The 25,763-nt window shown below is 45.1% G+C and overlaps 1 protein-coding gene across 2 annotated transcripts in view; it reads left to right on the top strand.

The window, feature by feature from the left end:
* The window catches only part of LOC144679676 (cysteine-rich secretory protein LCCL domain-containing 1-like), a 93,983-nt gene extending 81,890 nt beyond the window's left edge, over positions 1–12,093 (top strand). For both annotated transcript variants that reach the window (XM_078540280.1, XM_078540281.1), the window contains exons 12-14: positions 3,801–3,876; positions 8,836–8,969; positions 10,449–12,093. In XM_078540280.1, the coding sequence (XP_078396406.1) occupies positions 3,801–3,876; positions 8,836–8,969; positions 10,449–10,500 (262 nt within the window). In that variant the 3' untranslated portion in view covers positions 10,501–12,093. The remainder of the gene's footprint in view (positions 1–3,800; positions 3,877–8,835; positions 8,970–10,448) is intronic.
* The last annotated feature ends 13,670 nt before the right edge of the window (positions 12,094–25,763 follow it).

The raw sequence follows: 25,763 nt of genomic DNA, 5'->3' as shown, positions 1-25,763 counted from the left end.
GGGTCATAGCCTTTGCACTATCCAGTGCCTTCAGCCATTTCTTGATATCACGTGAAGTGAATCGAATTGGCCGAAGATTGGCATTTGTGATGCTGGGGACCACTGGAGGCGGCCAAGATGGATCATCCTCATGGAATTTCTGGCTGAAGATTGTAGCAAATACTTCAGCCTTATCTTTTTCACTGATGTGGTGGGCTCCCCCATCATTGAGGATGGGGATATTTGTAGAGCCTCCTCCTCCAGTGTGTTGCTTAATTGTCCACCACCATTCATGGCTAGATCTGGCAGGACTGCAGAGCTTAGATCTGATCCATTGGTTGTAGAAATGCTTAGCTCTGTCTATCACTTGCTGCTTATGCTGTTTGACATGCAAGTAGTCCTGTGTTATAACTTCAATAGGTTGACACCTCATTTTTAGGTATGCCTGGTGCTGCTCCTGGCATGCACCCCTGCAGTCTTTATTGAATCAGGCTTGATCCCCTGTTTTGGTGGTAATGGTAGAGTAGACGATATGCCGGGCCATGAGGTTACAGATTATGGTTGACTCTTTTCACTTCTAGCGTTGTGTGAGGAGTAAGATATGTAACCACAACGGGCTGAATTTTACATCCTGCGGGCAGTTGCGGGCCTGAAATCGGGCTAGAAGGTGTCGAGCAAGCGTCCTGATGTCACCGCGCACTTGTGCGTTATTTCGCTCGGCGGGCGCACGCAGAAGTCGGAAGCACACCCGCCAACAATTAAGCCCATTAATGGCGAAATTGTCTCCGATTTTTCGTGGCCCATCCAACCTCACGGTTGGCGGACAGGCGAATCGACCAGGCGGACTTTACATTTTTCACCAAACCTCATCCAAGGGCGGGATGAAATTTCTGTTATGAAATAAAATAAAGATAAACATCTGTGGACAACATTTTTCAGGAGATTGATTGTGATGCATGGATTTTTTTTTGCAGTTTTTTGAACCTTCATTTTAGCATTTTCAGGCCTGCAGCTCCCTGGGGCAGCTCTGCCTGCCCACTGCTCCCAGGCCCACTGATCGCTCGCGCCCACCAAAGATAAAATTCAGGCCAATGAAAAGTAGAAATTAATGTCTGGAATTTTCTAGCCCCGTTGGCATTGGGTGTCATGGAGGTGGTGGGTGGCGGTGGTGGTTGGGGGATAATATGGTGAGAAGGCCAAAAATCAGTTTCATGCTGGCATGAACGCACAGCAGGATCATTTAATGATGTGTGCCATGACGGGATGCCAATTCCTTTGGAGGTCGGCGTAAACCCGCCTTGCATCTCGCTAATGAGGTACAAAGTAAGGCCCGACCGGAATCGTCCCCCAATGCCAGATTTACCATTATGCCAGCTTGAAAATGTATCAGCCCAGAACAGGCCTGGACAAGTGTGATGTTAGATGTCAGGGCTTATTGTTCAGATTGCAGACATCCAAGGAGCAGAAGATGTTGGAGCCCTACAGCTGCCAGACCCTGAAGGAACACGTGCTTCACATGCTGGGTGGAAGGGGCAAGGAGTCCAGTGAGGTGGGGGAAGAAGGAGTTTGGGGTCGAAGGACTAAGGGTGGATGTGGAAGCCTGGTGAGGCTGGGGACATGAAAGTCCAGCCAAACTTAACAAAAGAAGTTAAGTGAACTTTAACCTAAGATTCAGGAGCGGATTAGAGAGGCAGGGTGTGAAAGCATGAAAAACATCTTGAAGCTCAGTGATTTTTAGTGTTACAGAATTAGCTATTGTACACCTGAATTGCTTCAGCAATTGATTATCATAATTATGTCATTATAATTACTTTGCTCCATTTCCTGCCAAGCAGTCAACCAAATTGACAGGTTGGCCAACTGCCAGCTGGAAAAACAAGTGGCCAGGAAACCATCGCCAGACACCCTTAGGGATGAGACGTTTGGGGATGGACCCTGGCAATTGGGAGGAAAGCAGGCTCCAGCTGTGAGGTTGTGATGAGGGTCAGCATTGGCTGTGATTGTGGGCTGCAAATCAGGGCTTGAGACTGGGGGAGGAAGTCACCATACCAGTCATCTCAGCTCCAGCACATCACTGCAGGAGCTCCTCAGGGTAGTGTTCCAAGCTCAACTATCTTCAGCTGCTTCATCAATGACCTACCCTTTATCATATGGTCAGAAGTAGAGATATTCGCTGATTGTGCAATGTTCAATACCATTCACAAAACCCTAGATACTGAAGCAGTCCATGTCCATATGCAGCAAGACCCGGACAACATTCAGGCTTGGGCTGATAAGTGGCAAATAACAGGTCAGAGACCGGAAACTCTGCGGAGAGTAACTCACCTCTTGACTTCAAAAGCCTGTCCACCATCTATAAATCGGGAGCATGATAGAATACTTGCCTGGATGAGTGCACTTCCAACAACATTCAAATAGCTGGACACAATCCAGGATGAAGCAGTCTGCTTGACTGCCATTCCATCCACCATCTTAAACATTCACTCCCAGAGGTGTATACTATGTACAAAACATGCTGTAGCAACTCAACAAGGCTCCTTCAACAGCAACTTCACCCTGACTCTACCGCCTAGGAGAACCAGGTTATGCAGATGCATGGGAACACCGCCACCTGTAGTTTCCCTCCAAGCCACACACTATCCTGACTTGGAACTATATCGCCATCCCTTCACTGTCACTGGATCAAAATTGTAGAACTCCATTCCTAACAGCACTTTGGGTCTAACTACGCCAGATGGACTGCAGCAATTCAAGATGACAGTTCACCACGATCTTCTCAAGGGCACTTAGGAATGGCAAGGCCAGTATTTGTTGCTCAATGATGCTCACATCCCATTAAAGAAAAAAAAAGCTGATGTTAGCTGGTGTTGCCACATCTGACTTAGCAAATGTACTGGGGCAATTTTAACCTTACCCACCCAGCAGGAAACTCACAGGATTCGATTGGCCACTTGTTTTGCACCTTGGTGGATTTTCGTTTCTATTGACTTCAGTGGACGGCATTATAAAATAGACAACTGATCAGGTCCCATCGGTTTCCTGCCAGGCGGGTTAGGTTAGAACGTCTCTCTGGAACAGGAAAGAGAAAACTGGACAGTGTACCCACTTTTAAAACAGCAATTTTCATTTATAAAATATATTTTAATGTCAAAAAATATACATTGAGTGCCTCATGTATGGAAAACAGGCACTGAGCCATGAAAAGAGAGATTAGGTGGAGTGATCTAAAGTTTAGCTGTAGGGACCAATTGGGGTAAATACCCAAGATAACTAACTGTGAAATCATACCCTATAACACCTTTAGTGAAAAAACATGTTGGGAGAAAGTTGGAGGAGAAAGTGGCATAGCGTAATTTAGAAGAACTTGTTTCACTGGCTAGACTATTAAGATCTTCAAACATAGCATTGTTGGAATCCATACTGAGTAATTTAGAGTGAGGGCTGTGTAATGCAACCCATAGATCTTTATTGGACACAGAGTGTGTGTCAGTATATTACTGACTGAGGAACTAGGGATAGATCCATAGATGTTTTAACATTAGAAATAATGAAGATAAGGGCATTAATGTGTCTTAACATATATATGAAGATCTTCCAATGGGAATGATTTTAGTAGAAAATTGTTAAGCATGACATTTAAGTGAAGGCAATATTTATTAGGGTAGGAAATGTCTCAAAACATTTTGGTTAAGGATTTCCTTTTGAAAATATATTATTTTAGCAGTGAAAATCATCTAACAATACTTACATTGTCACTATTGCTGTGATGATTTTAATTAGACTCAAGTATTGAACCTATGCAATTTGCTCTCTAATTTCAGGTTATATTGTCCACAAAATTGTATGCAGGAAAATCCACATCTGGCTCGGGTAATTGGAACCCATTTCTATTCCGATGTAAGTAGCTGGAGTACATCTTGCTAGGTGATTTCTTTCAGTTATTGTATGAAGTTTCAGTGTTATATCATAGTTAATGCACTTATGTGTGTTTGTGTATGTGTGTGTATATATATATATATATATATATAATGGGAATTCATTTAATAGTCCTAATGAACAGCACAACATGATAAACTAGACATCATCTCATTTTTCTCTGATGTATGTTATGACTCCGATTTGTTTTTAATATACCATTATGAAATACATGTTGAACAAGTGAGGAAAGAAGTCAGTGGAGCACATACCTCCACCACACTGTGTTAAATGCATAAGTTATTACAGTTACGCAGCTAGTTCTTGAGACTTTTCGCTGCCTGGCTGAGGCTCTGTAACTACAAAGCTGAAAAAGAAATCTTTTTATTAAGAGCTCCCATCTCACTGAGGAGATTTCAAACCAATCCATATCCAACAACCTGCTCTGGAAACTCTGCTCACATTTTGACAGCTATGACAAATTCCACCGCTGAAGCTGAGACAATTCACAACATTCTAAAACAATAGAATGTTTTCTGAATAAAACAACCCACAACATTCTTAAAAGAAGGGCAATTTGCCCTATTTCCCAATGTTAATGGATCCATTAAAAAAATCCTGGATCTGGATCTTCATCTTCACCAAAAGCTAATCAGATTGTTGGACTTCTGTGAGACTCTGCATCTCTTTGACCACTGACATCTGGAGCCATGATGGCAGCAGTTATAACCTGCATGACAAAAAGCTGAGCTTGCATGACTTCAGTCTGAGCTTCTACTGTAGCACTCAGGCTTTGAGTGGTTTTTGTTTGTGCTGCAATGAGACTTTAACCATCAGATGCTGCATCACGGTTGGGTCTACAAATACGTCAGTAGAGTTGACCATGACTGCCCCACTGAAAAGCATGAGCTTCAAGCCCCTTGCAAGGCTCTGTGAAAGTTTGAGGCCGAGTCCTGCATGCTCCTTGATGGTGACCACAGGCTTTTTGGCAGGCCTACCAAAGCACCAAGCATTCCACTGCAGTGAGTCCAGAGGGAAGCATGCTGTGATGGAGTCGGACTTCAAGGTAAGTCCTGGGCCTCATTGGGAGCCAGGCTGGCCAGGGTTATGGGGGGCCCAGTGGAGAGGATGAGGGAAGGAGAAATGCGGGAGGGTGAATACTTTGAGGGGAGGCCACTCCCAATGTCCAGCCACCAATCCAACAGGACTTGGCTCCAACCTCCACCGCTGTGGGTAAGTTCGCAGCAGAGTGGCGAGGCCTGGGAATAGTGCTGCTGGCATGGTGCCCAATTTTAAGGCCTATCCCTGGGGTATCATAAAATTCTGGCCTGTGAGTTAACCTCTGATGTTAACTGTCTGCTATACACAAGATCTTACTTTGTTTGCCTCTGACCCATAGTCAAAATTTTCAAACTCTAGCCTGTTGAAAAAAATGTAGCAGTCTGTTCCCAGGCAGAATACACTCATGCAGTCAAGCATTTGCTGTGGTTTTTGGAAGCATCCAGCCTCTTTTTTTTGTGATGCCATCAATTGTTCATACAGCGTATTCTTAGCTGAGTGCTACCACTGCTACCAGCTCGTGCTCTGCACCTGGGTAACAACACTTTCCAGAGACTTTGGACTCAAAACCCAAGCCAATATTTGTTTATTTATTATTGCTCTTGTTTGCCAAACCTCTGTGGAAATTTTTGCTGTCCAGGTATAGAGAACAAGGGAGCCACAGTGATGCCATCCTTTCCAGAATGAATGAAGCAAAGTAAGTCATATCCATGGGTGGCAAAAGCATGTAATGTTACAAGTGGGAGTTCCCCAATTCAAATTTACCACTTAAAGAAAACAAAATGGATGCAACTTTTCATCTTTAATTCTTTTTTACCTCAAACAATCTTGGTACAAATCTTTGCCCAATTTGCAGGATTTTATATGCATTAAAATTGAGTCTCAATATTAATTTGTAGCACATGAAGCTTTGCACCAGAAAACACTTAACCCACAGTAAAGTTTCCCTTTTAAATCTGAAAAGCTATCAATCATACACCTATACAATAATAATGTGTAAAACAAATAAGACCTTGATGGCATTCAAATTTAGTGCTTCATCTTTTTTTATTCAGTGATATTTATTATCGTAAGCATTCCAATATTTCATGTCAGTTCAGCAGGCCCAAGGTTTTTAAAAACTTTTATCACCAAATTCAGGGACTTAAACTCCAATTTTTATAGCCCAGAACCTCAACCTCCTTGAAATAGTGACAGTCTTATGACAGTATTGTCTCCGATAAATTTAAAAAAAACATGACTCTGACTTTTTAATAATTGCCTGTGCAAGATTTGCAGATATGCATTTGCTTAAAAATGGTGTTAGTCATTTCTGAATAATTGCATATGCACAAATGTGCACCTTAGCTGTTTCTCCTGTTGCTTAATTTGCTACTTAAACAGGATGTTTAGAATTGTGCAAGCTCTTAATCCAAAAGTGACATTGAACTTTGCAGTATTAAAAAGTTCAGATTTAACCATGCTGGATTGTAAAAAAACATTTTATTACTTCAGTAAGCTGTACAGTTGGTTCTTGAATGGGGCTCTCTGGCTCCTCCCTGGTCCCACAGAAATTTTCCCATGTGTTTTTTTCTTGAACAATATCCATTTTGGTCTTCTGAATTTTGCTGAGTGACTTTCAAAGGAGAATGATGAATGGAACAATGTAAATGAGTTCACAATACAGTGCTAAAGAAGGGCTATGTAATGTAGCATGAATTGTTTATATAGTACTGGCTTACAAAATGCATCAAAAATCACATTGACTAGGAATGGCAGTGTATCATAGGAAAATAACTGTGACTGGAATGCAAGATTTCTTCTGTTTGAACATGCTTGTGCGACTTTGTCAGGAGTGCACCGGATGTTATGGCAGTACAGCGGCAGGATGTTTGAGGAAATTGACAGCCTATGTTTTTGCATTCCAATTTTCAGGATGAAGCCACTCAGTTAATGTCACAGGTTTCATTAAAAATGGCATGGATCAGGGGCTTTATTTTCAGCACGGGGTCAGGAACATGATGCCCTGATCATTTCTGGATCCTAATCCTGCACCAGTCTGCGTCATTCATGCAGCACTATCTTCAAATGCAGTTGTCCTAATTAGCCTAGAGGTGAACTCGGCACCCACTTAGTGACTCCAAGCTCTGCCAGGAGGTGGGGGCTGCTTGTTGAGCACAGTTGTCAAAGATAAATGGCAACCATTACACCAGGAGTAAATGGTAACCATGACGTCAAAAGGAAATGGCATGATAGGGTCTTGCAGAATGGAGAAGGCCGGACATCAGAGAGCCAACAGCTTTACATTGGGAAGAAGTGGCCAAATGAGCAACGCAAAAAACTGCAGTCGATCTGAGACCTTTGCCAATAATTTACCTACGAAAAACTTTACTTGATGACTCTCCACATTATAGCCAATGAAGTACTTTTAGAAGTGTAGTTTTCACACAAGCTCACAAACAACAATGTGACAACAAGTTTGCGCATAGTCTGGTTCAGCCTCATACAGTTGCCAGGGAGAGGGATGGAGTCAGTTGCTAGGGAACAGAGTTTATAGCAGGGAGTGAAGAGAATGGCTTCAGCCTTCCCAGCGTTCAATTGGAGGAAATTTCTGACAAGCAGTCTGATAATTTTGCGATAGTGGAGGAGTTGAGAGAGGTGTTGGTAAAGTAGAATTGGTTAAGAATGTACAAGTGAAAACTGACACTGTGTTTTCGGATGCTGTACCTGGAGTCTTTTTCATACTTTTCACTCGTACAAGATGAGCTCATCACCATAATCCAATAAATGATTTATGTTCTATGCTGCAACCATAATTATCCATGTATCCACTTTATTGATATTAATGTGGTCAGTGCTCCTCTGAACTTTCTGCTGTTTATCCTTCTTGGGCAGAATTTTCTGCCTGTCGGGCGGGCAGACCTGACCCAATCTCCGGCAGGCAGGGGGCCGATCCCCGCCGGAGAAGTGGGCCCTGCCGCCATTTTATGTGGGCGGGCCAATTAAGGCCCGCCCAGCGTGATGTCCAGCTTCTATGCGATTCCTGTGCCGGCGAGGCGGGGGGACGGGACGACGACAGGGGATTCCCCAAAAGCGAGAGTGTGCTCTTTCACGCATGTGCACGAAAGAGCGCACATCTCCCTGAGGCTAAGTGCAGCCTCAGGGAGATCGCTTCCACTTTTCAAAATATTAAAAATAGAGAAAAAAATTCCCTAACATGTCCCCCTCATGTGACAATGTCACATGAGATGGGACATGTTCATAATTAACATAATAACTTTATTAAAAATTTTAAAACCCTGCATGAAACCTCATCCCGCCAGTGGATGAAGTTTCATGTTTTATCTGTTTGCTGCCGGGTCTCCTGGCCTGCCCGCCAAACTTAAGGTTGGACAGGCAGGTACACTAATTACTTTAATTGATCTGTCAACGGCCTCAATTGGCCATTGACAGGTCGGCGAGCCCACAGCTGATTTTGCTGCGCCCCCGCTTTCCTGAAAATTTAAATGGGGCGGGTTGACATCAGGGATTCCACCCGACATCATCCTGCGTCATTTTACGCATCAGCGAGCGGGCCCCGCCCCCTGCTTGCCCACGACAAAATTCTGCCAATCAGCTGCATATCTACTATCCTAACCTCTTTATTTTCTTTACATTCTCACTGTTTTGATCTAAAGACTCACTGCACAAACACGTATACTACGACTTACTTTGCACAATGGAGCTAAGATACCAAAAGCAAGCAACATTCCACTTTCAAGTATATTGGCTTACTTTGGATGTTTAACATAATTTCAGAACCAAAGTGGTTTGTGTTTCCTGATGGTTGTGACTGAGGGATGAAGCCACACAGAGACAAATTTATTTCAGATATTAATTATTTTAAATGTTATTTTCCTCCAGAGATCCAGTATTTGCAGAGCAGCTGTACACGCCGGGGTCATTCATAATCATGAAGGAGGTTATATTGACATGATGCCAGTTGACAAAAAGAAACATTATGTTGGCTCATACCAGAATGGAATATTCTCTGAAAGGTTGGAACAATAATCTAAAGCAGCAGACTTAGTCAGATGCCAAAGTTAATTTTTGAACAGCAGAGCTTATTCAACTTATTGGCTAAAGAAAAAAAACATAAACAGGCTGAAACAGTCTGTCCCATCCCAATGTTATACAAAGTGATTAATGATTTCACTGGAGAGTATGGTATGCAGAACTGCCTGGCTCCTGTAAGCTGATAAAACATATCCCTCTAAAAGCTGCTTACTAATACAGTATCACAACAAATATTGTTTTTTTTTATAACTGGTTTACAAAGTGTCTGGACTTCATAGACAAATAAAAATGCTATGGGATGAATTTTGAGATTCATTAATAATTGAGTTTCTTAGTATTGTCTTTGGAATCATCCTGAGTATTATTTTTTTAATTCATAGGAACTAAATTCTGAAAAGGCTTTTATGACCTATTATGCATAAATGTACCCCACATGTGGTGCTAGAATCAAAGATTTCTATGAACATTCTAAGCATGTGTTCACTGTAATTAAGACACTAAGAAGCAGTTAGAAATACTATCAGCAGAAAAGAAAACCAGCTTGAAAAAATGTTAACTGTATCTATAGCAGCATATTCTTATATTAAGTAACCTCATGGCTAATATTAATGTAAATAAGGTCAGTAATGAGGTTTATTACCACCACGAACCCTGTACATCACCATTTAGGCAGTCTGGAGTATTGATTGGCAGTTTCTACCATACTAACTCAGTATGTTAGTAGAAGTGGCTTTTTGGTGGGGCAAATGAGAATGGGGTAATGCTCAAAAATACAAATACACTCTTCCAGGTTAAAATATTTCTTAGTTCTTTAGTTTCAGCATACCTTACCGAGGTGGTTTATCCTGAAATTATTCCCTCCTATAGAAATATCAGTTTTAAGTACAAACTACAATGTGCAGAGTCTGTATTCCAGCTCTGCTCAAACCTTCAAAACACAAGTAGCTAAGCTGTTATTATTGTCAGGCACTAAGGACTATACTGGTTGTTGGCCTAACTTCACCTTGTTCAAAATTCATATTAGTGCTGTATACATAATAGATCATAAGACATGTGACTATGCTCCTTACAATACACCAGACATACAACATTTTACGAGTACAAAAGGAAAATACTGTGAATGCTGGAAACCTGAAATAAAAACAAAATATACTGGAAATGCTAAGCAGGTCAGGCAACATCTGTGGAAAGAAATATTTCAGGCTGATGACCTTTAATCAGAATTGTTGAGCATTTCCAGCATTTTTTGTTTTTACAATATTTCTGGATCCTTTTGTGGATTAGTTGCAAACATTGAATATTTTTCTATTGTCTTAAGTTTGAGCCTTTCTAAAAAAAAACATAAACAGAAACTGTATAAAATTAGATCAGCGATTGCAAAAAATCTTAGTTCTTTGGGAACAGCTACTGAAAAAGAACGTGTATTAATATTTAACTAATGTTTTTCTCTTCTCTTTTAGCCTTAAAAATCCACCTGGAGCTAAAGCATTCAGAATATTTGCAGTCATTTGATTCCAGTGAGAAAATAATCCAGAAAAGTTAGTAAAAGACTTGGAAGAAGCAAAGTGTTTCAACTATTTGCTGTGCTTTTTGCTGAGTTGTGATATTGGCAGAAACAGTGTAATCCATTGCAAACCAAACATTTCTGTACTATATATTGAAAAAATGTATTGCTGAACATCAGAAACACAGAATCGAGGTACCTAATAAGCTAATAATAAACTTATTAAGTTTGTGCCCCATTTTTAGTTATAACTAATAAATCTATATTTCTATAATTACTGTTATCTAACAGAATGCTGCTAACTCAATGACACAACAAAAAAAATACAAAATTCAAACTGAAAAGCAAGATTAGATAGGACTAACCTAATGCTTTATAAACCTGGCAGTTACTCCTGCAGGCCAGGAAGTAAGTCAATTCTAATAATGTATTACTAGTAGAAATGAAAAGTTTGTAGAGACATTGGGGGAAAAATTGAAATTTATCGTACCCATTTTTGGAAGAGAGAAGAGTATCGGGGGAGACAAGCTTTGTAGCACCATCTCTTGTACCCAGTCTTTACCCAAACTGAAAGCTGGCAACTTCCAAATGTCCAGGGTGAGCACCTGAAACAGGTATTAGGCATCTTGAATAAGCAAATTGGGGTGCCAAAACCTGTTTTAGAACCTCATACCAATTTTTGTGATCAACTGAGCAGAACTTGACCCTCGCATATTCTGCCCAGCTGATCTGGGTCTTCAGCGACCTAACTAGTGGTCCTGGAAAGGACCATTGGAGACCTATCACAAAAAAGGTGACTTTTAATAGTTTCATATCTGTGGAACCTGTACTCCTGTGAGTACTCCTGTGTCTGTAAAAGTACCACGAGCTGTTGCCAGCACAGGTATGCCCCCATCCTCTGCTTCTGGTTTGCTCCCCTTTCCTCTCAAGACCTACCTGGAGGTTGGCTTGGTGTCAGAACTGGCTGAATTTCTTGAAGCATCAACCTGTGAGCTGAATTGGACAGACAGTTGGGATCTGCAGATAAGGCCTGATGCCGAATTTCCAGTGGGCTCAGACATTTTCTTCAGATACATGTTCACTTGGTGACACTCATTTCGCACCAGTTTTCGGCACTACTCCAATTTCTTGGTCAATTTGGTAATATACTTCACACCAGCATTTGTAAAGTCATTAAATAAAATTCTAGGCAAAGTTAGCATAGTTTATGCACAGGTGGGCCATATAATTTAGATTATAAAGCACTATTTTGGAAAATAAGCTAGCACATTTACATTCCATTATTTGGTATGTGAAACATGGTATAAAGGTGATGGTTGTTTCTATAAAAAAAACTATATTGCTTACAGACCACAAATCTGTTGAAAATTATTTATGTTATTTTGTTATCATGGTTAAATTGCCTTTTGTACTCATAACTTTTAAACATTTTATGATATCTGTCTTTCAAACAGTGCTGTCTGCCATTATGTATCTTTACTACCTCAGATACTGTCCTTGGTTGTAGTATATGTGCTTGCACAGATTTTTTTCAATTCAGAAAATGCGTTCTATCAAATATTTTGAATTAAAGACCCTAAACAGTAAATGTTGCACCATTATTGTTCAGTGTGCCTTCCATTATTTGTACACAAGAAAAGATCTTTTTGACTGTAACTCCTACCGCCAAACAGGGAAAGGAAATCGGCCCCCACTCTGTCCACAATACATGCACAGTTTCTCCGGATGTGCCTGGGACATGGCTGTCAGTGACATCTTAGGCACTGACACTGCTTGTGCACGGGGAATGCGCGCTCTGCAGTTGTGGCATCGGCAAACACAGCTGATCTTTTTACTCTCTGGACGCAGTTTTATTCATCCATACCCATATTTTTGAAAAAAGAATCAATTAGGAGAATAATAAATTCGAACATTTTTAGATTATTTCTAGCATGCTATTTTAGTAAATCTGTGCAAATGCAAATACACTTGAGTCTTCACTGATTATTAATTATTTTTTGTGAGGTTTGAAAGAACTATACAGGGGTATATATATCTCTCTGTAAGGGGGAGACTTTAATCCCTAAAAGATGTTGGGTATGGGTCAGGTGAGTGGTTAAAGTGTTAAAAAAAACTAAGTCCCACTCCAACCTGCTCACATAACGGAGGTGGGACATGTGGCGGGTGGCCAACCCTCAAGGAGGAGGGTTGACACATTAAATATTGTATCAAGGCTGCAAGCCTCATTAGTATTCAACGTTTTGAATTTGACTGTGGGCTGATAGGTTTCCCAGCTACCCAACTTCAACTCCGGAACAACGCCACTTAGAGTCATAGAGTTTTACAACACTGAAAGAGGCCAAAAACAAAAAGCTAAAAGCTACTGCGGATGCTGGAAATCCAAAACAAAACAAAAACAGAATTACCTGGAAAAACTCAGCAAGTCTGGCAGCATCGGCGGAGAAGAAATCAGTCAACGTTTCGAGCCTCCATGGCCCTTCGGCAGAACTGAAAAGAGGCCCTTCGGCCCATCGTGTCTGGGACGGTCATCAAGTCCCTATCTGCTCTCATCCCGTTTTCCAGCACTTGGCCCGTGGTCTTGTATGCTACGGCGTTTCAAGTGTTCATCTAAATACTTCTTAAAAGTTGTAAGAGTTCCCGCCTCTACCACCCTTTCAGGCAGTGAGTTCTAGATACCAACCCCCCCTGCCCCCACTGAGTGAAAAGATTTTTCCTCAAATCCTCTTTAAACCTCCTGCCCCTTACCCTAAATCTATGCCCCCTGGTTATTGTCCCATACAGCAAGGGGAAAAGTTTTTCCTATCTACCCTATCTGTGCCCCTCATCTCTGGGATTGATCCATCTCCCTGGGGTACAGACATTGTTGGCCCTGCAGCTTCCTCCACTTTGACTGAAACCAAGGACAGAATCTTCCAGTCCTGCCAGCAATGGGAATTGTGGTGGGCAGGGGAACTTAATTTGGAGTGAGGCCAAAAATCACGACGTCAGGGTGAGCTGTCAGAATTTTGTTCTCAGGGCTTTAAACAATGTCGGGAAGCCCTTTTGCATGCACTAACATCTCATGCATGCTCATTTTAAAGGCCACCTTGCTGGAATTAAGTTCACCCTCCAAATTAAGTTCCCCGTCAGGGAGAATTTAGATGTTCAGTTTTTTTGACTGTATACAAATGGCGCGAATCTGGTGAGCTTCACTTCTTCTATGAATTAGATGTTGCTAGGCACTGCGTTTGCCTTCTTGGGGACCGCTATAACTTCATTCATATTGGGTGACGGTAGCAAAAGCTGCGCCAAGGCTGGACATGAGAGGCAGGGCCAGCAGGGAACTGGGGAAGGGTTTGCTGCATTTGCTGATGCTGCAACTGCAGAGCGTGCACTCCCCGCGCACATGCAGTGTCAGTGCCTGTGGTGTCACTGACAGCGACGTGCCAGGCACAACTGGAGAAACGGTGCATGTACTATGGACAGAGTGGTGGTTTGACAGAGGGTACGGGGACTCAGGGGTACAGTCAGAGGAGGGAATTGGATCTGGTAGGGTGGAAGCACAAGGCTCATTGGGGAGTGGCAGAAAGTCAGGGTACAGCAGGAGGGGTCAAGGTCAAAAGGGGCATGAGCACATCATCAGCAAAAGGAACAGGGAGAGCAGGAATGTGACGATAAATGATAATTAGGCCCTGGGTAATGGGGGGAGGCTGAATGGTTACAGGATGGAGAGTAACTAAGGGGGTGCTGATTGTGGAGGAGCATGGTGGGGGGGAACTTGGTGGGTAACCGGGGGAAGTTAGAATGTGTTGGAAGCACTGCCAAACCTCAGATGCACTGTCTTGAATCTCTCAAGGTTGTGGCGCAGTTCGTAAAACCTCTCAAACATTCAATATGGGAGGGGTCTCAGAAACAGGCAGGAGAAGTTAATGACTCGTCTTTTGGCCCGAGTAAAAGGGCACCCTATTAATTATTAGTTCACTCCAAGGAGAACCAGGCTCAGCTGAGTTCTGCTCTCAAGGTTCCAATGCCCAATAAACCGGCAATGCTCCATGACTAATGGATCGTTTTCCAGTGAGCACCCATCAAGTTCTGGAGCTGCAATTGATTCTGTGCCATTTGTCATCTGCTGCTGTCAGAGGCAGGGAGGGAGGGAGGTGTATGCCTCCAAGGGCACAGATGGTGAACGGCAGCAATCTCCCATCTCCAAACATCCATCTTCCCTGGTAAATGGTCATGGCTGACAAGCGCTCATTTGGTAAGTCTTTCTATGATACCAAGGCAATGCTGTCTTAGAGCCTCGAGGGTAATGGAGACAAGCTGAATAGTGTCAGAGGGAGGGTTCTCACACATGGCTCTTATCACCCCAGCCAATTCACAATGTCTCCATGCACAAAGTATGAACCATCCCTGGTCCTCCAGGCTGTCCTTCACCTGAAAGGGCTGCCATGGCTAGATGGAGGCCAGGCCAAGGGCTTAGCACTGGCCTACAGGCTTTGAGATGGAGAGAAGCCTGCAAAGGACATGCTCACTAAATGTATTACTTAAATTCGTTCATAGATCCACTGAGGTGTTGATGATGCAGGCTGCAGGCAACCCTGCCTTGGCACTGGCTTGCATCCAGATGAGGAAAAGGAGGGCCTGTCACAGGTTGGCACAGGGCCAGGTGGAGCAAGAGGCAGCAGCGCCTCAACAAGGTAAAGATGCTGGCGAACAGGGTCCACTGCAACAGTAACCATTGGCCCGACCACAAGCGTATCACAGGCGGTGCTCTTATCTAGAAATGAAAGGCAATGCCGGAGGTGCCTCATTTGAACCGGGATGTGGCTGCTCACATCTGCCAGCTTCTCTAGGACGAGCTACAGCCACTAGGACTTGGCGGGAATCCCAAGCAAATGGTATTGAAAGTCACCGTCACCTTGAACTTCTTTGCCAGTGAATCCTTCCAGGGCTCCACTGGGCACCTGTGCTGCATCTCTGCAGTCGGCGACACACTAGTGCATATGGGAGGTCACCGATGCCCTGTTCAGGAGAGCGCACCAATTTGTACAATTCCACCCGGGGCCTGAAAGTCAGGCTGCAAGAGCGATAGGAAATCTCAAGCTTCCCGCAAGTGCAGGGCACAATTAGCTGCACACGTCTGATTTTGAGAGCTCCCTGGCATCATCAACTTTGAATGTGCAGCTCATTTGTGGTCAAGGAAGGCAAGCCCTGCATGTTTGTGCTCAGTTCCCAAGGAGCTCTCATGATGCCTATATTCTGAGCCACTCGCAGTAGCCAAGGTTTTTGAAGAACCTCAGAGATTGCAGGGCTGGCCGTGGCTGATGGCGCCAGTTCACCATCCACAGAATGTTGCTGAGGATGATGCTGAGGCCTCCACCAGGTCCCTGATTGAGCAGACAATAGGCCTCTTAAAGTTGAGGTTCAGATATTCGGACCTCTCAGGCAAGGCTCTCCAATACTCACCACAGAGTGTTTCCCGGATCATCGTCGTCTGCTGCGTCCTGCATAACCTAGCGCAACATAGAGGAGACATGGAGGGGAAAAATGTCTCCTCTGACGAGGAGGACGTTGAAAGCGATGGAGCTGATGAGGGCCAGGACCTTGCCAATCCACATGCAAAGGCCATAGCAAGGGTATGACACGGCAGACGTGCCCATGCCAATCTGATAGCTACCAGATTCCAGTCAGAGTAAGCTGCGACTCATTTGTTGAGTCATTTTGATCCTTTGCTAGCTGATAGGTGCCAGAAGCTTGTTCTTTCCAGACATTATTTTTCTCTAATGTTCCTTGATTTATGATAGCTGAATTAAATTATGCTAATTACTGCCTGCCCTTGTTGGATTGATCCTTTGCATGTGCCAAACTGTGTTTAAATGCAGAGCCCTGGTGCTGAATGCACGTATTGGAACCTACACAGCACTCCTTCCTTCTGCGTCCTCAGGCATCTATAAGTGGAACAATGATTTAAACCATGCCCTCACAAAGTCTGTGTGCATGGCAGCTTGGCAGCAATATCAAATCTAAAGTCGCCAGGGATCTCATGTCACCCCGGACACCTGCTCCCAAAGTGGGGCCAACCTGGCAGAGAGCTCTTTCAGGCAGAACCAGAGAGATAGGTCCACAGGGAGGAGCAGCATGGGAGCACCATTTGACCCCTCGAGATTGCTCCTCTATGCAGATTGATGAGGGATGATCGTGTATCTGCTCCCCCGATCGCCACTCACACGTCATAAACTCTAATCCCTTGACACCTTTATCATGCCAATATGTTTCAAGGTAAGTTTGGAGTCCACTCACTGAGAGTGCCTCACCTGCACTATGGATTGCTGATGTGCAAGCACGCTGACCCTCCAATCACAGACAGCCCTACAAGTCTCAATCCTAGATGGCATTACTATTCGTGTGAGACCGTGATCCATCATTGTGGATGCCTCAGCCAAGGTGGAATTCTTTCCTGCATGGACAGCAGAGGCCTCTTAGAGCTGGTGAAGCTTCACATGGATAGCCTCACAGTTCTCCACATTGTCCAGCACACAGGCCCATTCGAATCTCTCTCTCTCTCCTCATTCACTAAAACCCTGGTCCTACAAAGATGTCCAAAGCACTTTTGTTGTTAATCCTTTATGCGAGGCCTACTGACACCCTTCAAAACGAGACAAGCAGGCCACACACGTCTCCATGTGAGGTCTGACAAAGACTTCAGACAAATGCACATATACCTCTTAAATCCTACACTCAAATCCCTCTTGCAGTCAAGGCTTGTGTACCTGTTGCCTCCTACTTGCTACCTTCAGCTATAATGTTAACTCAAAATGACAGATCATCAAGGAAGGCCATTCATGATCGAACGTGCCCACCACAGCTTCCTCCCGACATGTAGGGCAGCCTCTGGTTTTCTGCTGTTAAGAAGACAGTGAAGAGCTTCACTCTCGAAGCCCTGAAACTGCAACTACAGTATTCCTTGTCGCTCACCTCAGGTCTAACTCCCCTCGAGTACTCGTGCCATCCACCCACATCTGACATCAGAGCAACAGCAGCAAGAGATGCAATGACCTCGATGAATACATTTTGAGGTCAGGACATGTGTGAGCTGCAAGAAAAGGCAGGAGGAGTGGCCAGCCAGGACTCTGACAACTGATGGCCAGTGCTTAATCTTGCACGTGCAGGATGATTGAGTAATCGCTATGGTGATAATGTGGGAGAACTGAACTGTCGGAGATCCTGATTGGATTCTTATGGAGGCCCACATCCCAGAGCCTTAAATGTCCTTGGACATTGAATCAACTGGAAGCAAGATGGAATCCATGACTCTTCCAAACAGTGAAAGCGAACATGTATTTACAAGTGTTCAAAATATTTACAATTAGTGTACACATGTGGCACCTGTGCGCCTTCAATGCTTCTTCATTTTTCTCATCTTACCACTATATCGAGGTGCAGCGCCAACATCCGCAGCTGAGGGGGAGGTAGCTGGCTGACTGCTATGCCCTGTTGGCTGTGAGGACTTTGGCAGGTGTCCTCTGGTGGCCCAAGGCCTAGAGGGTCCCGGCCTGCTAAGGGTCTCCTGCTCAGCCGCAGGTGCACCCTCCTTGGCCTGACCTGCTGGAGGCAATGGGGTCACTGGCAGAGCGGAGGTGGAGCATCAGGGCACCCTTGGAGTATCCTGGGATAAAGCACCCAGGCTGCCTGGCTGGTTTTCCTCCTCCCTGTGGATGTCCAATGGCACCTCCCTGACTCCTTGAGGGAAGGGACACCTGGAAAAAGGTTGAGGTGCCACATCCCCCTCTCACCTAGCCACTGCTGCACTGCACCGATGTTTAGAACGATGGAGTGCAGATCTGAGCGCACATCCGGCAGCCACTGTGTGTTCTGCTGCTCCTGAGTCTCCAAGACAGATTCCACCCTTTCCATGGAGGCAGCCAAGCTCTTGCATGCCGGAGCCACGACATCAAACAGAACATGGATGGATTGCTCCAGCCTTCAGTCCAGCCTGCGCATGGCCTCTGGCATTCTGCCTGATGTTCCTCTGCCTGTCTCTTCACCTCCAACATGTCTCTTAGGACCAAGGCAAAGGGCTCATCATCTGCATATGGCCGAGCAGGGGCCTGGCCTCCAGTAGTCGTCCGAGTGTCAGATACCTTGGTTGTCACTGCCTCTGCCTGCTGTGGACCTCAGGTTGTAACCCCAAGACCACTCTAGAACTTGGACACACTGAGGTGAGTGTCTCCGCGCTGGTGGAGGGTGCAGGTGAACACTGTGATGGTGCATCCTCTGAGGATTCGGAGGCATCCTCCTCAGGGGTGGGTTTGGGGCTGGGGCTGGTCGGGTTGCAATCCTCTCCGTTTCTTGCTGGTACCTGGAATAGAGAAAAGAAAGATTTAGTGATTGGCTAAGCAGGCTTGTAAATTAAAGGCATCTCACAGACAGCGTGCGCAGCTGACAACTATAGACTGGATACATCCTCACAGGCTTCCTGGGGGAGTCCTATCTCACCTTTAACATAGGCATGGATCTACTCCTCCCCACCTATGTCAGTGGCCTGGTCCTCATAAGAGGACTCTGATCTTAGCTATTCCCTCTTTGGTCTTGGCCTGCTCCCACTTGTCATGGGCCGCCTTCTCCTGCTGAAAGACTGAAGGATTGATTGTCACCCCAATGGTTGCATGAGCAGTTCAGGAGCATGCATGCCTATGGCAGCTGCTGAGTCCTCCTCAATAAGTGATTAAGAACCTCCGTCCTGCAACTGATATGACATTTAGAGCTTACAGTGGCTGGCCCTGATTCAGTGCAGATATTCCATCTGCTGGTTGTATGTGGCATCCCTGTGCACACTCTAACCCTTAGACTGCCTGATGCCGTTATGAGATGCAGTGAGTAGATGGTGCACGTACCCTGGTGGAGCATGGGAGATCATTCATCCTCTTCTTACACTACTGGCCATTTCTTTTCTGGGCCCCATAGGCGCTAACCATCGCTGCGACCTCTTCCCAGGTTGTCAGGCAGGAGGGCCTGCTTCTGCCACCCCTGGGAAACAGCACCACCCAGCTTTCCAGGGTGGCCTGGAGGAGAGTCTGCAGAGAGGAATCGCTGAACAATGGGGCTGCTGTCTTCTCTTGGGCATTCTTCAGGATGCAGCTTCCGGAGCTCCTGGCCTGCAACGAGTGAATGGTAGCCTTTTAAATACAGTGCCCTGACCTTTGACCTCAATAAATTAACAGCGGGGAGGCCAACTTTCTGCCCACCCCTGCCATGTGATTCGCTGTGCTATGCACAGATAAATAAGTAATGAGCTGAGCAGCGCAAGATCGCACCTGTTCAGCCATATCGCTCCCCTGCAGGAATCACTCCCACTTCCGTGTCCACCACCGAACCGAGACTTCAGAGCAGAAGATTCCGCCCCAATTCTTTCAATCAGGCTGGCTTCCACGTAGGTAACCTATTGGTGAAGTCACACGCAGGCTCTGCACTTTCCCAAACTCCACCAACTTCCCCTCCAGCAAGTCAGGTAAATTAAAACTCAGCCCCAGCTGTTGAATTCTAACAGTTGTTATTTTTCTTCTCTATATCAATACAGTGTTTTAAAGGCTGATTACATCAAATGTTCACATCTCTATGTAAGTGTAAGCACAGAGCTGCCTCAGGGAGCTGAAGATTTATAAACTCAAAAATTATGAACTTAAGCAATGTTAAAAACATACCCCCTCGTGTATGAGCAGGGACAGGTTATGAATGAAATTTTAAAATTTTTATTTAATTTTTATTTGCTGTTGGAAGCCTCATCTCGCCTGGGAATAAGGTTTCCTAAAAAATCCAAAGGCCGCTTGGCCTTTTCGCCTGCCCGCCAACCGTAAGGTTGGATGGGCAGTGAAAATTTTCATTTAATTATTACTTTAATGGCCTTAATAGGCCTGTTAATTGTCGGCAGGCGCGCTGCTGACTCACGCGCGTGCCCGCCGACCGAAATATCGCACAAGTGCGTGATAACGTCAGGACGCTTGCCCAACATCATTGCCCATCATTTTATGCTTGAGTGGGCCGGGCACGCACCCATCAGAGCAAATTTCAGCTCAATGTCTCCATCGATGATTCTGAAGCAAGAGCATCTATCCCATAGGCTTATCAAGTATTCATCTGTACAATATAACTGGCAGTAATTCTACATCATTTAATTTTACAACTTACAGACTGCAAAGTAAATGTTGTAAGAAAAATGGACTCATAGGATAAGACTTCCTCTGCACATCTTATGGAGTGAAATCACAGATGTGTTTCTAAGGAATGGGTATCAGAATCTGCCACAGAAGCTGCATTTTCACCCATACATTTCAAAGTCTTAACTTTTAGGTCATTATTACTTTGAGTGTTTAGTAAGAGAGAAGTTTTAAGGGTTTTGCAGGAGAGGGAATTATATTTGATTTTTATATAAATCAGGATAACACCTAATGTTACTGTTTTTATGATAATCATGCAGTGACAGCCAGGAGTACATCATTTAGTTATCTGTCCATCATGTTGAATGATCATTTGTAATTTGGGTCATTCTGCATCATAATTTCATGCACCTCAGGCAAAAATTTATGGCGAATAATTCAGCCTCAGAATCTTTTTACAAAAAGCTTTTCATTCTGATATTGTTCTTAACAAGCCGAAATGAAGGAGAGGTTTGCAGTTCTTCTATAGATGCCTGTCAAAATTATGGTGAGAATCAACTGGAAATGTTGAGCAGTTTTTGTCTCATAATTTGTATTCAATTTGTTTTTCTATTTCCACAGGAGAAATCAAGAAATATTTTATAGATGAAGCTCATATGGAATCATTCCTTCCTTGCTGTGGAATATGAGGAAGGATAGGACAAAACCCTAATGCCAGTTTAGTGACTGCGTGCCAACATAATCCTCCGTACAGATCACACCACAAGTTTCCATAGCCTTCTCTGGTTCTTTAATTCTCATTCTTAGCTTGTCCCCTCCTTTCCTACAGATCCACGAAAGCAATAGGTAGCAGAGGAGATAATAATGGTGATGATGATGAGGCAGAATTTCTTCCTAGTGACATAGTTGATGCATTGGATACAGGGAAGGTTCCATTAGATTGGAAAATAATGAATGTAACTCCCTTATTCAAAAAGAGAGAGAAACAGAAAGCAGGAAACTACAGAGCAGTTAGATTAACACCTTTCATCAGGAAAATGTTAGAAGCTATTATTAAAAACATTATAGCAGGGCACATAGATGAATTCAATGCAATCAGGCAGAGTCAACATGGTTTTGTGAGCGAGAAATCATGTTTAACCAATTTATTGGAGTGCTTTGAAGAAGTAACATGTGCTGTGGATAAAGGGGAACTGGTGGATGTACTGAACTTAGGTTTCCAGAAGGCATGGTGTAGGGGGTAACTTATTGGCATGGATAGGAGATTGGCTAGCTAACAGGAAATGGAAAGTAGGAATAAATGGGTCATTTTCTGGTTGGCAAGGTGTAACGAGTGGTGTGCCACAGCGATCAGTGCTGAAGCCTCAATTTTTTACAATTTATATGAATTACTTAGTTGAAGGGACCGAAGGTGGTTGCCAAATTTGCTGATGGCACAAAGATAGGTCAGAAAGTAAGTTGTGAAGAGGACCTAGAAGGTTACCAAGGGATATAGATAGGTTAAGTGAAAGGGCAAAGATCAGGCAAATGGAGTATAATGTGGGAAAATGTGAAATTGTACATTTTGGCAGATAGAATAAAAGAGAAGTATATTATCTAAATGGTGAGAGATTGCAGAGCTCTGAGATGCAGAGGGATCTGGGTGTCCCAGTACATGAATCACAAAAGGTTAGTATGCAGATACAAGAAGTAATTAGCAAAGCAAATCAAATGCTATTATTTATTGCAAGGGGAATTAAATACAAAAGTAGGGAGGTTATGCTTCAGTTGAACAGGGCACTGGTGAGACAACGTCTGGAGGACTGTATCCTATATTGGTCTATTTATTTAAAGAAGGATGTAAATGCATTAGAAGTAGTTCAGAGAAGTTTGGCAAGACTAATACCTGGAATGGACAGATTGACTTATGAGGAAAGGTTGAACAGGTTGGGCCTGTATCTGCTGAGCTTAGAGGAGTAAGAAGTGACCTAATTGAAACATATACAATCCTGAGGGGTCTTGACAAGTTGGATGTGGAAGAGATTTTCCTCCTGTGGGAGAACTGAGAACTAGGGGCAGATTCAATGAGTCCTGTAACCATCAGGCATCATTATGGGTGGGGGGAAGAATTCGGCAGGAGGGGCAGAAATCAATTTTACGCTGATGTGAAACCACAGCGAGATATCAGTGGTGCCTGCCATGGCTGACTGCGAATCCCACTGGAGGCCAGTGTGAGCATGAGTTGCATCCTGGTAATGGGATGCAAAGTAAGGCCTGACCAGAATCGTCCCCCCACGTCCAATTTGCCATTATGCCGGTGGGAAAACACGCCAGCCCAGAACACATTTGGACAAGCGTGACATGCAGAAGTCAGGACTTAGTGTAAGGAACCTGCTCAGATCGCGGACATCCGAGGAGAAGAAAGTGCTGGAGCCCTGCAGCTACCGGACCCTGAAAGAACACACGCATTGCATGCTGGGTGGATCCTCATGGACATGACTCTGCCCTGAAGCAGCTCATGGAAGGTGGGAGGTCTCCGTTGATGTCTGACGTTGGTTTTGGAAAATCACGGTCTTGGCCATGGGCTGCTACAGATGATCAGCGAGGGGGGTGGTGGCGGACAGGAAGCTCCAGCTGTGAATGGGAGAGGAAGGTGTACTGGAGAGGGCGGGGGGGGGTGGGGGGTGTTGGGGGGCTGGCGGGGTGAGGTTGGGAGGGGGGTACGAAGGCATCAGGGGGAGGAGGGAGTCTGGGGGGTGGAGGGTGTAACGGGGAGAATGCTGCAAGTGGGGAGGTAGGTATAAAGGGGGGAGGAAGGAATGAGGGAAGGAGTTTGGAGAGGGGAAGATGTCTGGGGGGAGGAGGAAATTCAGAGAGGAGAAGGTGTCCGGGGGAAGGAGGGAGTAGAGGGAGTAAGGGTGGAGGAGGGAGTAAGGGGGGGATGTCCAGGTGAACATGCAAGGGTGGGGTCTGTGGAAAGCAAACTGCGGGTGGGTGTGGTAGGAAGGAATGGTGAGTGTGAGAGGGGGCAGAGGGGGCCCATAGAGTAGGAGAGTATGCGTCGGTAATAGTAGAATGGGCGGCGAGGATGGTTGGTGGGAACACGGAGGTAGACGTAGACCTTGAGGGTGGGAAGAAGGAGGTCAGGGACATCAGTGTGGATGGGGATTGAGTTCTCCGGAAGGTAAGAAACGTGTGCATTCACCTGGACATCCTGGAATCACAAGGTTTCGGTTTTGGAATGTGATGCCGGGGGGATTCTCAGTGATGGAGGAAAGGACATGGGTGACTTGGGGGTGGGGAAAGGATGTGGGAGCTTAGCAAGAACTTCACCACAACCATGATGTGTGAATCGAAAGTGAGCGGAACCTCATGTTGGACGGGCATAGGTGCACTGAGTGCAATCAGTGTATGGGCGGAGATGCAGGTCAGCTGAGATGGGCAACTGAAAGAGAACCCCAGGAGGCAGCATTGAAAATGCTTCGGACCTTGAGATGAGTGTGCTGGATGAAGGCTCCGCGTGTGTGGGAGAGAGCTCACACAAGGCTCCGAAAGGGCCTGCCACATACACACTTCTCCCTCCAGAATCACTCGTGGTCTGGCTGCATGCAGCTGAAAGGCTTGTGGGGGGGCGAGCATGCAGGGAGAGGACTCGTGCAGCCTGTCAATGAAGCTGAAAGTCACCATTATACATTATTCAGTGAAAGTGAATATTTTTTCAGGTTATAAAGTGACACAATGTGTTCACCTATGCAACCACTTGTGATCAGAATTTCTTAACTTTTCTAGGCCTACCACTTTTTCTAGGTGCTGCTCTGACATCCGTAGAAGGTGGGGCGACGGCCTATGCAATGGTTGGCCCTGTTGCCTCTTTTGGCTTTGGTGTGGGTCCTTGGGAGAGCCGAGGCCTTGAGGGCCCTGGTTTGCTTTGGCTGTCCTCCTGTGGGTCAGCTGCTCCCTTTGCAGTGATAGGGGACAAGGATCAGGCACTCACAGGCAAAGGGGACTCAGAGGGAGCAAACAGTCTCTGAGAATCTTGAGTGGATGAACTAGGGGTGTCCAACTGCCGCTCCTCCTCCCTTCAGGTGCCCGAGGGCTCCGGCCCGACTCCTTGAGGGCAAGGAGCAATTGGAGGGATATCGAGGTGCCCCGTTTCCCCCTCGCATTGCCACTGCAGGAACTTACCCATGGCTACTGTGATGGAGTGCAGGTCTGCACACATCTCCAGGTTCTGCTGGACCATGGTGTCCGCCATCCTTCACATGGAGACCACCAAATGTGCACATGTGGGTACCACTTCATAAGAGAGCAGGCAGACAGACTCCTTCGATTCGCGTGCCACTCCGTTGGGGACTGCCAACAGGATTTTACCATCGGCGAGTGGGGGCCTGCTCACCGACGCGTAAAATGATGTCGGGTGGAACTCCCAACGTCATCCCACCCCATTTAAATTTTTAGGAAGGTGGGGGTGCAGCAAAATCAGCTGTGGGCCTGCCAACCTGTCAATGGCCAATTGAGGCCATTGACAGGATCAATTAAGCAATTAAAGGACCTGCCCGTCCAACCTTAAAGTTGGTGGGCAGGCCAGGAGTCCTGGCGGCAACTAGAAAAAACATGAAACCTCAACCACCGGCGGGATGAGGTTTCATGTAGGGTTTTAAAAATTTTAATAAAGTTGTTATGGAAATTATGAACATGTCCCAACTCATGTGACATTATCACATGGGGCAACATGTAAGGGAATTTTTTTTCTATTTTTAATATTGTTGAAAGTAGAGCTGATCTCCCTGAGTCTGCACTTAGCCTCAGGGAGATGAGTGCGCTCTTTTGTGCGCATGCGTGAAAGAGCATTCTCTCGATTTTAGGGATTCCACCCCACCCACACAGGGAGCACATAGTGCTTCCCTGCGGATGTCAGGCAGGGCGGGCCTTAATTGGTCCATCGACATAAAATGGCGCCATGCCTCCGATCGGAGGTGCTGATTGGAAGTGCGCCGGCACGCGCCCGCCCATTAACATCCCCCCGACGAGGGGAAAATTCAGAGTGTTAAAAAGAGGGGAAAATTTCAGTTGTGCACTGATGCCTTCTGTAGCAGTCACTGAAGAAACATGTGAGGAACGGTCATTATGGTACCCTGTAATTCTGCCTCCAAAACTGC

Source organism: Cetorhinus maximus, chromosome 4 (genome assembly GCF_964194155.1).
Source record: "Cetorhinus maximus chromosome 4, sCetMax3.hap1.1, whole genome shotgun sequence".
NCBI classification, from domain to species: Eukaryota; Metazoa; Chordata; class Chondrichthyes; order Lamniformes; family Cetorhinidae; genus Cetorhinus; species Cetorhinus maximus.
This window is presented reverse-complemented; position numbering and strand designations above follow the sequence as displayed.